This window comes from Ceratotherium simum, chromosome 16 (genome assembly GCF_057802395.1).
Source record: "Ceratotherium simum simum isolate JZ-2026a chromosome 16, ASM5780239v1, whole genome shotgun sequence".
NCBI classification, from domain to species: Eukaryota; Metazoa; Chordata; class Mammalia; order Perissodactyla; family Rhinocerotidae; genus Ceratotherium; species Ceratotherium simum.
Genome location: NC_141915.1, coordinates 35,861,094 through 35,874,255, shown reverse-complemented (window position 1 = coordinate 35,874,255; position 13,162 = coordinate 35,861,094). Strand labels below are relative to the sequence as shown.

At 57.7% G+C, this 13,162-nt stretch overlaps 1 protein-coding gene across 4 annotated transcripts in view; it reads left to right on the top strand.

Annotated features, from left to right (window-relative positions):
- Positions 1-13,162, top strand: part of CACNA1G (calcium voltage-gated channel subunit alpha1 G) — a 63,325-nt gene that overhangs the window by 15,828 nt on the left and 34,335 nt on the right. For all 4 annotated transcript variants that reach the window (XM_087440986.1, XM_014790824.2, XM_004434712.3 and 1 more), the window contains exon 9: positions 1,460-1,842. In XM_087440986.1, the coding sequence (XP_087297112.1) occupies positions 1,460-1,842 (383 nt within the window). The remainder of the gene's footprint in view (positions 1-1,459; positions 1,843-13,162) is intronic.

The following is a 13,162-nucleotide window of genomic DNA, read 5'->3' as shown; positions in this document are numbered from 1 at the left end:
TGCCTGACTTGCCCAAGGTTGTGCTGCTGGTGAAGGGTGGACTCAGGACCATTTGACTCTGAGGCTCAGACTCTATACTGCAAGGCTCAGAGGGGGCATGGTGGGCGACTATGGCCAGCTCCGTGTCCCATGCTGAGGGGACTCTTGTAAACATGAGTTTCATTCCCTCCCCAGAGGGAAGCAGCAAGTCCTCAGGGGGCTGCTAGTCTGACCCAGCGTCTTAGGGGAACTGAGACTCTCGCTGCCTGTGGGCGTCCCCCAGTCAGAAGGGTGGTGAGCCCTCCTCCGCAGACAGACTCACTGTAGCCGCAGCCCAGAGCCTGTGTTTCAGGAAGGATGTGGCACGTGGGCGAAGTGGTATATTTGTGGGATGTTATGTGGGAATGTGGGCTGGGACAGGAAGGTGCCATCACAGATCGCAGTGTGAAGGTTCTTGTGCCAGCTCTTCCACTACTCTGCCACGGGACGCAAGCCAGTCGCACGCAAGCACGTTTCATCTCCCTCCCGTGTAACAGGCAGGGCTGGGACCATCATTGCTGTCAGTGGGTGCTTACTGACGCCCTCCTGTGCGCAGCCGGATGCCTACCAGCGGCCGGGCCCTGAGCCTGGTGCCTTCCCGTCTATGCTTTCCCTGGGTGGTCTCTGAGGTTCCTTTCAGCTCTCATCTTCCACGATCAAAGCTGGATTTAAACCGACCTTGATGTTTTGGGATAGGTCACTGGGCATGCACACGTGCAGGCTGGTGTGTGTGTATGTGTGTGTGTGTGCATGAAGGTGTCCAGTGTGTGTATGTGCACGTGTGCGTGCACATGTCTGGTGTTCATGTGCGTATGTGTGCACACGTCTGATGTGTGTAGGTGCGTGTGTGTGCACACAGGAGTGGCGCTCCTGTCTGGTGTGTGTGCATGCCCATGTGTGCACGTGCCTGGCACATGTGCACTGTGTGATGTGCATCTGTCTGTATACACATGTATTTGGCTGTGCATGTATTGCGTGTACACAGTACATGTATGTATGCAAGTGTGTGTCTAGTGCACAGGTACATGTCTGGTGTGTGTATGTACACGAGCACGCGTGTGTGGGTGTGTATCTTAAGAATCCCCTGGAAAATGCTACTCAGAGCAGTGTCGATACAGGGCTGGCTTCCCTGGGAAGGAGACTTGCTGAAGGCTCCTAGGATATGGGAGCTGCCCAGGACCTCAGAGGACATCAAGGCCACCTGCCTGAACCCTAGGACAGCAGCGGTGACTGTCAGTGGGATGCTGTTGGCATTTGGAGACAGCCTCTTCCTCAGGACTGCCCACGTTGCAGGGCATTCAGCACTCCTGGCCCACTAAGTGCCTAGCACCCCATCGTTGTAACAACTCCCAATTCCCCCACTCATTTTATATACACTCAGAGGGAAGGACCTCCCAGGTAAGAAATCCTGGAGCCTCTAACCTCTCTCCTCCTGTCCCAGGCTCCTGCCAACGCTCTTGCAAGATCTCCAGCCCTTGCTTGAAGGCAGACAGTGGAGCCTGTGGTCCAGACAGCTGCCCCTACTGTGCCCGGGCAGGGGCAGGGGCAGGGGAGGTGGAGCTCGCCGGCCATGAGATGCCTGATTCAGACAGTGAGGCGGTTTATGAGTTCACACAGGACGCCCAGCACAGCGACCTCCGGGACCCCCACAGCCGGCGGCGACGGAGCCTGGGGCTGGACGTGGAGCCCAACTCTGTGCTGGCCTTCTGGAGGCTGATCTGCGACACCTTCCGGAAGATTGTGGACAGCAAATACTTTGGCCGGGGGATCATGATTGCTATCCTGGTCAACACACTCAGCATGGGCATCGAATACCATGAGCAGGTAGGGGCGTGGGCATGGGTGCCGTCCTCGGGGCTGGGGACTGTCTGCCTTCCTCCCTTCCCACCTCCTGTGTTCAATTTCCTCTCCATACTGCTAGCCTGCAGGGCCGGGAGGAGGACTGGAAGGAGATGGGGCAATGCATGGGGACTCTGGAGAGTGAAAACCAGTGAATGTCATGCAGTCTATGAGTGTGGAGGTTGCCCAGGGCAGGGGCAGGGTCTGAGCTGGGTGTGTTATATCCGGGAAGGCTTCTCAGAGGAGGAGGGCTTTGAAGGATTTGAATGAGTGACGAGCATCAGATGTGGGTAAGACCTCTGTGGAGGGACAAGTCACTGGAAGAGTTTGGGGTCTTTGGAGGAGATATGGTGGGGAGGGAACGTGTTGGAGGGTCCCCTGGCCCAATGCCGGGCCCCTCAGCATTCACCTGATTCAGTGGTAGGGTTGTGATCGATTAGAGGCAGAAAGAGGCCGTGTAGGTGGGAGTGAGGAATGGAGGGTTGGTGGCTGTGCCTGGGTGGATCCACTGCCCGTCGGGGTCGGGAGGGAGGCCACCTGCTCCTGGCGTCTGTTCTGGGAGCCTTGCTGTGAGCGAGGCGGTGCTGGGTGGATGAGAGGGCCCGGCATGGCGAGGGGACTTGAAACCATCGCGTTTGAGGAATCGTTCTAAGAAGCGGGGTGTTTAGTCAGGAGAAGAGGAGGCTCAGCAGGGACAGGCGAGCTGTCTTCAAATATTTGAAGGGCTGTCATGTGGAAGAGGGAGCCGGCTTGTTTTGTGGGGCCGATGGCTGCAAGCAGTGGGATCTGAGCTGAGGGGCAGGAGGCTGTGGTCACTCTCAGAGCTGTGTCAGGACAGAAGGGGTGACCTGGGGGACCCCACTGACCCCCCCCCGGCACTCACTGGGGGTGGGAACAGGCAGCATGGGGCCTGGTAACCAGGTTTGACTTCCTCCCCCGTAGGGTTCTTTCAGGAAGGCAGCCCTTCCCCCCAGTTCGGCCTTCCAGGTCACCCCCTTGGCTGATTCTTGAAAAAGGAGGAGGCAGCAGGCAGGTGCTGCAGTCCACAGGACCTTCTGTGCTCTTCTCTTCTGTGTTCTCGCCTCCCTGGGGCTCGGGGAAGGGACTGGGTTGCCAGAACCTGACCTTTCCTGGTATGGAACCGAGGCTATGGGCCTCCCCAACCCCCCTAATCACACATAGAGGTGGGGGTGGGGAGTGGAGCGTGGAGGGGGCCCCCGCACAGGTGTGGAAGGGGCCGAGTGACCATGGGGCAGGGCCTGGGCTCTGCTGAGTGGTGCCCATGAGTGGGGGGTGGTGGTCTGGGTCCAGGCTTGGGATTGACCGGGGCTGGAGCCAACAGGAGATGTTCGCTTTTCAGGGGGATCTGAAGCCCCAACCCCCGACCCCACTGACTCTGTGCCTGCAACGCTGTGAGCTCTTACCCCAACTGCCCTGTCCGGCCAGGCACACCCCAGCCCCAGCCCCTCCCTCATCACCATCACACCACGTTGGCGCCCCTTCCTCTTGCCTCAACAGCCCCCCACCCAGCCAGCTATGCCCTGTTCCTCCCTATGGAGGTGAGGTGCAGGGGTGCAGGACACCGGCTGCAGAGCCAGCAGGTGTGGAGTATGGCACTGTGGTGGGTGTGTTGTGTCTGGGCACATGGGGTGTGGGTGTGTGTACACACGCCCGCTCAGCCAGCCTCCGGGGAGAGGTGCTCTGCTCTGCCAGGCTGGTAGGGACAGCATTTTCTGCTGCGGGGACCCAAGTGGTGGCAGCTCCCAACCTCCCATTACCCCAGCTCCCCAAGCCTGAATCTCCACCTCCTCTCCCTCACCCCAGTTCTGGCCCTGGTCAGATGCCCCTCCCCCAGTGGGGCACTTCCTCAGCGCCTCCCCCTGGGGGACGGCGTGCCTAGCAATCTCTGCCCCGCCGATGCTGCTGGTGGAGGTTTAACTGCATTGGCAAGAAGCTGAGTCACAGAAACCGAGGGCAGATGAAGCCACAGCAAGAGGGCTTTCAGTTAGACGTCAAGAAGGACAACCCCTTGGGGAGGAAGTAAAAGTGATCAGTCAGGAATGCCTGCAGCACTTCCTTGCCCAAATTCCTGAGGAAAGCGGGGGATGGCCCCCCAAGCCGTCAGCAGCAGAGCATCCCCACTCGGTGGTGGCATAGTGTCTGCTCCAGGGAGGAGTTTGTCCCAATACCTGGCTGCTGAGGGCCCCATAGGGGTGAGTGGGAGTCCCCAGCAAGCCGGGCAGATGAATGACTGAGCCGCCCAGCAGGCTCAGAGGCCGGGGGTGGTAAGAAGTCCCAGAAGCAGCCACGGCCCTGTGCCTGCAGGCACTGCGGCATGAACATCCCACCATCTGGGCCCCTGGAGCCTGGGTGGGGGGCAGGGAGGAGAACGAGGAGATGCTGGGGCCGAGAGACAGAGACACACAGAGAGAGGTGGAGACACGGAGGGAGACAGAGATAGAGATGGAAACACAGCAGAGGAGACAGAGAGAGAAAGGGGGAGACAGAGACAGGGAGATGGGGGCACAGAGGGCAAGATGGAGACCCAGAGGGAGGGAGGCAGATATAAAGACGCAGAGACAAGAGGGACAGAGATACAGGGGGGAGAAGACGGAGACTCGGGGGGAGGAGACAGAGACAGGTGGAGGCACAGAGACATAGAGGTGACAGAGACAGAGAGATACAAACTGGGAGCCGAAGACAGAGACGAGCCCCAGATGCAGATGAGGACAGAGACAGGGCAGGGATGGGGAGACAGGCTCAGAGGGAGCCTCACAGACTGAGGAGAGAGGTGGAGCTGGTTGAGGAAGAGAGCTGAGAGACAGCAAAGGAGGGTGTCGGCAGATGCTGAGAGGGGCGATGGCCAGAGGCTCCCGGCTCCCCTGCAGAGGACTCAATGAGGCAATTGTGTCCATCGATCCTGGTATTGATCAGACTAGGGGGCATGGGAGAGGGTGTTGCTGGTGCTTCCCTGGGGGAGGAGGCCTGCCCTCTCCCTGGCCGGCCATTGCTGCTGCCCTCCCCAGGCCTGTCCTCTCCCACTGTCACCTACCTTACCCATCATTCAGTTTCCAAGCCAGGGATGGCGATGGCACGCCTGCCCCCCTCTACCAACCTCTTGACTGAGGAAGCCCCCATTTTTTCATCCCCATCCTATCCAAAGCAGGCCCTGGGCCGTCCACACTCTCCTGCTTCCCCACTCAACCCACCACTGCCAGAGAACTGGCAGGACTGGTTTGCCCAGAGGGACTGGGTGAGGAGAACAAGGACACGGGACACTGAGGAAGGAGCAAGAAGATGATTTGAGGGAGGAAGTGTGATCTGATGGAGGGCCAGCATGTGTGTGCCCCATCCGCTAGGGGGCAGTACATGGAGCAAGGAACTTACTGTGAATCATCTATCCATCCATCCATCCATTGTCCACCATTTCCTGTGCATCAGAGGTGGGCCTATGTGGTGGCATGCTGATAAATGTTTAACAACCAGCCCTTTAAAAAGGAAGAAGGAAAAAAAGTCTTGATTTGTGGCGTTTGTAACGTTTGCCAATTTCCATTGTGTAAATGCTCCCGCCATGGCCCATTTCAAGCTACCAACGTGATGTCACTGAACATGGAGGTAGGAAGGGATGTGCACAACAAGATGTCTCCAGCACACCACTGGGTCTGAGGCACTGCGTCCATCCTCTCAAAGAGGTCATCGACAAGTAAACAGTCACATTTACTTGATGTAGTACGTGCTCGGAGAGGATGCACGGAGGAGTAGCCCATGACGGAGCCTGGGGAAAGGGTTCAGGGAAGGCTCCATGTAGAACATGACCTGGGAGCTGAGTTTGAAGGAAGAGTGGGACATAACTAGTGAAGGGTTGAGGGTAGGGCACAGCCTAGGGGAGGGCCAGAGGCACCAGATATCAAAAGGAGACATTTATAAGGAGTTCAGAATGAGTGGGGCACTGAGTGGGGGCTGGGATGGGCAAGTGACAAGAGATGAGTTTGGAAAAAACTCAAGGCCAGGTCCTGAGAAGCATAGGAAGGAGTTTGGATTTTGTCCTGAAGATTATACCTTCCCAACAAAGGTTTTAAGCAGGTCAATGATATGAGCAAGTTTGTGTTCTATTAAAAGTCCTCCAGAAGCCATGGGGGGAGTAGGAGGGAGGGAGGGGAGACAGGAGGCAAGAAGGCCAATGAGAGGGCTACTGCAGTGGTCCAGGCAGTTCGCTACTGCAGTGGTCCAGGCAGTTCGTACATCTCTCTCCCTGGAGGCGGAGAGGAGAGGGCTGGGGAGACCTGGCAGGTGGCTGAACCTGCAGGACTCAACACCAACTGGATATCGGGGAGGAGGAGGCAGCAAGGATGCCACCCAGGTTTCTGTCTGGGTTGGGAGCACTGGGGCTTGAGCAGATTTGGGCTGGAGAACATTGCATACAAGGTGCCCGTAGGACATCCCAGTACATATCCAGTAGACTGTGGAGCTCAGAAGAGATGTTGTCTCCTGGAACCTGTCTCCACCTGCCTCTGCACTGAAGTAAAGCCCCTCCAGGAGGAGAGGAGTGTGCAGGGATGGGGTCTTGGGAACACAGGAGCTTCCTAATCATCCAGCTTCTGGTTGTGGGTTGCTGAGGGCAGGGGCTAACTTGATATTCTAGAAGAGGGACAACAGCCTATGTGGGGGTGGGGTAGGGATATGTGGCCCAGTGGTCTCCTGGGCTGCAGAGAAGAGAGAGGGAGGGTCCAGAGTAGACAGCCTTTCAGGCCAGGAGACGACAGGACAGGCGATGATTCTGCTTGCCGCTCAGAATCTGGGCCCATCTTGTCACTCTAGATACATGTCCAGGGAGGGTTTCTATTTATAAGTGAGTGAGGTTGGCTGTTCAAGGCGAGGGAAGCTGGGGATAGGGTGAGGGAGAGTCCAGATATGGTAGGTCTTAACTTTTGAGGGGGTTCGCAGACTCCTTTTGAATTCTTCTGAAAGCTGGGGGCCCTCTCCCCAGAAAATACACACATGCATAGACACCCCAAATGTGGCCTTTGAGGACAAGGGTTTGTGGACACCTCCCACCCCAAGCCTATCCCTTGGGCCTCCCAGGAGTCCATGGCCTCCAAGCAGAGGAGCCCTGGCTGAGGAGCTGGGCCTGGGGGCCAAGCTGGACTTCGGGGGATAATCCTTTCCCAGACTTTCAAAGGATCTGCAGGTGGGAGGGAGAAGAGTGCTCTTTTGGCGGTGGCCTGCTAAGGGGGTGCTCACGTTCCTTCAGATGCCCTCTGGTTCTAGTCTACTCTAATTGAGCAAACACGGGGAGCACCTCCTGTGCACAGCACGCTGGAATGGAATAATAGAATGGCAGGGGGCGGGGGCAGAGCCAGAAGCACCTCAGAAACTTAGTTTCTAATGGAAAAGTCCATTCTGCTTCATGGATGATTATGCCAAATGCTGTAAGGGAGGCTTCTGGGGACAGAGGAGAGAGGCTCACACCAGGTGGGGGATGTAGAAGGGCTTCACACAGGAGGTAGCTTTTGAGAGGGGCCTTGAAGGATAAGTGGGATTGGCAACTGGGGCTAGGAGCAGAGAGGTCTAGGTGGAGGGGTTGGGGGAAATTTGGGCAGCCTGGCCCGGGAACGCACAGGGTGGCATGGGACTCTTTGAAGGACAGTCATGTTGCCTCCCCCTCCCACCTGAGGTGTCTGAGCAGGACTGACGTGAGTCCAGCAGTGTTGAAGGAAGCCAGAGCCTCCAGTAGGTGCGGGCTGGGTTGAGGGAGGGGCCCAGAGGCTATTTCTGTCGTTGAGATCAGAGGCAGTGAGGGCCCCACGTGTGGTGGCAGGGAGAACGAGGGCGTGGGGGACAGCAGTTCCCCTGGCAGGGTCTGCGGGCCCGGGCACCTGCTGCTGGAAGGATGAGGGCAGGCATGACCCCTCGATAACCAGGGCTCCAGGACAGAATTCTGGAGAGGGATGGAGCGGGAGGCTGGGGAAGGAGCAGGTTTGGGAGAGGAGGTGAGAGGGTTTGTTTTGGACACACTGCTTTTGCTGGCTGTGGGCCTTCTGGGAAGGCTATCAGGCCGGTTGGCTCTGTTGGTGAGGAGCCGAGGAGCCGAGGAGCCGAGAGCTTGGAGGGTTTGTTTAGTGTCGTCCACACCCCAGTGACAGCTGGGGAGGTGGGAATGGGGGAGATGGCCAAGCGGGGAGCCAAGGGAGAGAGTGGGCTCAGACTGAGCTCTGAGGAACGCTGGCCTGAGGGGAGAAAGGCAAGCCAGAGAGGAGCCCTAGGAGGGCAAGAGGTGGCCGGCACAGGGTCAGGAAAGTCAGGGGAGGCGGCCCTCAGGCAGGAGGGGCTGGCAGCAGGCTCCACAAAGAGGAGGGCTGGGAAGAGTCCCTGGAGAGAGCTGGAGTGGTGGGGCCCGGGGTTCAGAGGTGAATGGGCCTGGATTCGTGTGAAGGTTTCTGCTTTTAGGCAGGAGAAAGGAGATTGGAGAAGTGAGGGAATCAGGGATAACTGATGGAATGGAATAGGGCCCAGGGGAGCGGGGGGTGGGGGTGAGATGGAGGTGCAGGTGGAGGAGGGGCTGGCTTCCTTCCAGGAGGGGAAGAGAGATGAGCAGGCTGCAGGACGCAGAGCTGTTTGGGGGAGGGAAGTGGAGCCCCATGAAGCAGGAGGCCAGGTTGGCGTGGGGATGGGAGCCGAGGAGAGGGAGGTTTGGGGCAGTCCTGGGGGAGAGAGATGGAGACCCAGCGACAGAGGAGGGTGAATAAAGGTACAGAGCAGCCATAGGGCCCCCAGCAGGGCCTCACCTGTGCAGTCAGCACCTGTTTCTGACTGTTTAGCAGTGCTCAGCAATTTAACAGCTGCAGCAGAGAGGCAGAGGCGGGGGGGACTTACCTGGGCTGGGGCTGGGCAGTGCAGCAGCCCTTGAAGGTCTGCGGCATGAGGACAGCCTTTAAATGGTCCACCGTGGGCTCTGGGCTGAGAGGGTGTGCAGGCAAGTGAGAGCCAGGGGCCGCAACTCCAGAGTTGTAAGTGGCAGGGGCTTTGGGTTGGCTATCTCCAAGCTGAGTGAGCACTGTGGGTGCCCGGTGCCTACTCAGCTTGTGTGTTTACTTGGGGTGGCTTCAGGGAGCTGGCGAGAGGTTGTGGGGAGGGGCTAAAGCCACCCCCTGGTTAGGAGGCACTGGGACACGATGACACCTAACAGTGGGCCCAGTGGGCACGAGGGGCCGGAAAGAGATACGCTCAGAGAGGCAGAGTTGCAAGCTGGAGAGCTTCCAGGGGGATGGCGAAGAGCAAGGCCATGATCTGTGTGATGAGGCCTGTGGGATTCCTGGAAACCCCCTGCACCCGGGTGTCCCCTGACTTCCCACACCTCCTTGAAGTCTTGCCTCCCACTGACTCATTGACCCTCACCCCGTCACTGCAGCCCACCTGGACCACCTCCCCTGGGTGTGTGGGAGCAACAGGCAGGACTGTCCAAGGCAAAAGTGAGGTGAGCCAAGGAGTCAGAATTGGGGAGCAGAGATTTCAAGGTCAGTGGAGCAAGTGGGAGCTGAGGAGATGGGGGTGGGAGTGGCGCTTGGGCAGGGCTGGGGTGGCTTGGCCAAGTCACCGCTCGGCTCTGGCCTGGCTTGTTCATCCCTTCGAGACTTCCCTGCGAAAGGCACGTCACTGCCTGCCAAAGCCGGCTCTCATGCCCCCTGCCTGGACCGCTGCAGTATCCCCTAATTGGTCTCCATCTCTCTGTCTCTCCAAGCCATCCTCGCGCTGCCACTGCTGCAGCCAGATTAATCTTCCTAATACACTGCTTTGCACATCTCCTCCCTCCCCCGAGAAGCCTCAATGGCAGCATTGTGGGCAGAGGCAAGTCCAGCCTGCGTCGTGGAGCGAGCTCAAGGCCATTCTGCCTGGCCCTGCTGACTTTGCAGCCTTGTCCCCCACGGGCCCCTCCCAGCCTGTGACCGGGCAGACCACTTGATTCTTGGTCCCTGCACCCTCCTTCCTCTGGACCTTTGCTCATGCTCATGCCGCCACTGGCCCACTGACCTCAGCTGGGTTTGAGCTCCTGGTTTGACCCCCAGCGTGGTGCTTAGTTGTAGCCTTGCAAGCTCTCTGTCCTGCCGCGTGTGAGGCCTGCTTCCACCGTCAGTGCCCATGGGGCCCCCTGAGCATGCTCTGGGCTGGCTGTTTTCACAGGCTTTAACTCCTGTGTTCTGCAGAGCAGCCTCCCCACAAGATGGTATTACCCAGTTTAACAGAAGAGACCTCTGGGGATCAGAGAGGTTAAGGGACTTGCCCAAGGTCACACAGGTAGAAAGTCTCAGAGTTGGCAGGCTCCTGCATTCAGGTTCAACCCCCCCTTTTAACACCAGGGTTGTGCACACTGTGGGCACTTTAAGGGTTGGTTGATGGAGGTGCTATGGGTTTCAGGGGAGTCCTGGTGCTGAGAAGTATTGAGCAGCTTACCTGGGGCCACAGCTGCTCCAGGTGACAGGCTGAGGGGAGGGAAAGTGTTGGGAGATGGGAGATTTACAGTTAGCATCAGCACAGAGAAGAGCCTGGGGCCTCTGGGTGGGAGAAGCTCAGGCTGCCTGGCCTCAACTCACTGAAGCCCCCATTGGGCCTTGACATCTGTGAACAGGAGAGAGGATTCAGTCCGGCCCTGAGAAAGGACTTCCTGGCAGCAGGAGAGAGTCAGCGAGGGGAGGCTGGTACCCGCTGATGTGCTTGTGTGCGTCTGCAAGGGCTGTTTGGGTGGGGGGGCAGCAGTGTGGAAAGATGTAGAGGAAGGTGCAGACGGACCTAGCTCTGCACCTAAGTGATGGTGTGACCTCCCTCAAGTCACCACACCTCTCGGAGCCTCAGTTTCCCTGGGCGTCTAGGAGCTCACATCCCTCCCTCGTTGGTTGTGAGCAGGGAGGAAATGAGGTCCTGGGAGGAAGGTATTAGCAGTGCAGGGGCCGCGGAGGGTAGTAGCAGAAGTTGGCTCGCTCCCCACCCCTTTTCAGCTGCAGTGGCCGTGATCACAGCTCTGGTCCCTGGGGCAACCGTGTTGCTAAGATTGTGTCTCTGCGTCCTGGTCTTGAGTTTGCAGAACATTCCCAGCCTCCGATTTAGTAACTTGGACAGACCTGGCCGTCTGGGGGAAGAGGGCTTATTTCCCAGGGATCGTGGGGGATACCGGGGCCCTGAGAAGGAGAAGGCATTGCCCCTGAGTGTGTGCAGTGAGGAGAGTGAGAGCAGGCCCAGGGTCAGTGCCCGGCCCTCCTTTCCACCTGCTTCCGCGGTCCCGGAGCCGCCTGGCTGGGCAGGACAGGAGCTCCAGCCTTTGCTGCCACCCGCCTCGACGAGGACCCGTGATGCAGGCCTTGGGGGAGCCCTGTACCACCCTTCTGGTGAGGCTCTTCATTGGTGTGCGGGTGAGCGGGGTATGTGTGTCTGTGTGTGTCCATGAGCCATCGGGGTCGGGCTGCTGCGACGCCCGTTGATGACACCAGGAAATGATGAGAACACCCTCCCTTCACACGCCCAGTGGGCAATGTCCTTTTATGATTCACTGATTGAGTAAATACATCATCCCGAAAGCTACGGTGCTTTCAGGTACTTTTTAAAAAACATGTTAATTTTTATTTTTGGCAGCTTTTTTTGAGGTATAACTTATATGCCATAAATCCACCCGTTGTAGGTGTACCTCAGCTGTTCTTTCATATCAACTTCTTCTTTATCATACATCTATGTTCGTGTGAAATATCATTTTATATACCTTAGAAGACACACGATGTATTCAGTCCACTCACGTGTCTAGCTTCACAGGCCCCTCGCTGTTCCCGGGGTTGGGTTTGGATCCTGACTGTCGAGTGTTGGAGTCAGAGTGACGTGGGATTTGGTCCCACTCCCTGGCTCTCCCCGCCCTGTGACTTTGAACCAGTCCTTCACCATCTCTTGACCTCTTCTGCTCATCTGTAAAACAAGGGTGTGAGGGCTGTTGTGTGGATGGCGTGAGGTGACACGCACGGTGACCGGGGAACCCGTGTAGCGTCATATCTACATGGTCTGTGCTCATCATCTTTATCCACTCCAAGGGTGGGAAGCAGGGCCTGTGGCAGAGTGACAGGGAGGTGGGCTCGCCCACCACGGCTCCCCCAGCAGACTGGACTTGGGAGCACAGTGTGGGGGGTCCACTTAGGCAGGAGGGGTCTGAGCCCTGGGCTTTATCTGTCCTGAGAATGGCCCTTCCCCACCACATGCACTGTGCTCACGTGGAGGGACTAAAGGTCTTGTCTTTCTGTGACCCCATTCACTAGGTGAGGTGGCAGTACCTCCTCCTGCCCCTACTCGCAGTCTGGGGAGCAAAGACTCGCTTGAAATCTGCCAGAGAGATGGGCTCCGTGCCACACCAGCCCCCACGACAGCTACTCACTCTCTGGACAGCTCGCTCTCAGCCCTGCCTGCTGACCCTGGCTCTGCTCCCCAGGCCCTGCCTTTGGAAAGAATCCATGCACAGGCTGAGAGGTTGTCTCCTTCTGAGGAGCCTTTGACTCCCAAATGTCCACCTGCCAGTCGGAAGGCCCTTCCTTCCAGCTCTCCCCACTTCCCGCCCAGGCTGGCCACACAGATTGGGGCCATTAGGATACATTTGGTGGTGTCCAAGGCCTGGCTCCATGCTTGGGTGACCTGCCTGGGCAGCCAGCCAGACGAGGCAGCTGGGTAAACAGAGGGAGGTGTCTGACAGACTAAGGGCTTCATTTGGTTATTTATTTAACTCAAACTTCTTGAGCAGCTACTACGGACTTTGGGCTTTTGGGTGGTCAAGACACCCCATCAGGTGGGCAGTGGGCTCCCTCGAACCGATGGCATCTCACCCTGCATCCCCAGCCCTCTGCCCCTCCCTTTTCCCCAAACATGGCTCATTCCTTGTGCTCGAACAGTGATGCCTTCCTGCCCTGCTTTCGCCAAGACCTCACTTACCCTTCAGAGTTTATTTCAAGGGCTGCCTCCGACTCAGGCTTTCCCTGTGTGTCCCTCCCTCGCCTTCTCTCTCCTGAACTCCTGGATTTACCGTCTGGATAATTTATTTTGGCTCCGTAGCATCTAAGGCCTCTTGTGGTTATTCAGCTGTTTTGTGTGTGTACAACTTGTTTCCAGCTAGACTCTGAACTCCTGGGAGCAGGGAGCACGGCTGGCATGTTTTGCAGCTCCTGTAATACCTGGTGCATTGCTAGGCATGCAGTAGGCACTTAATAGTGAAAGGAGGAGAAAAGAAGAGAGGTGACTAGTGAGCCAGAATAGCAGATGAGACCGAGTTTGTCATTCGTTCTGATGA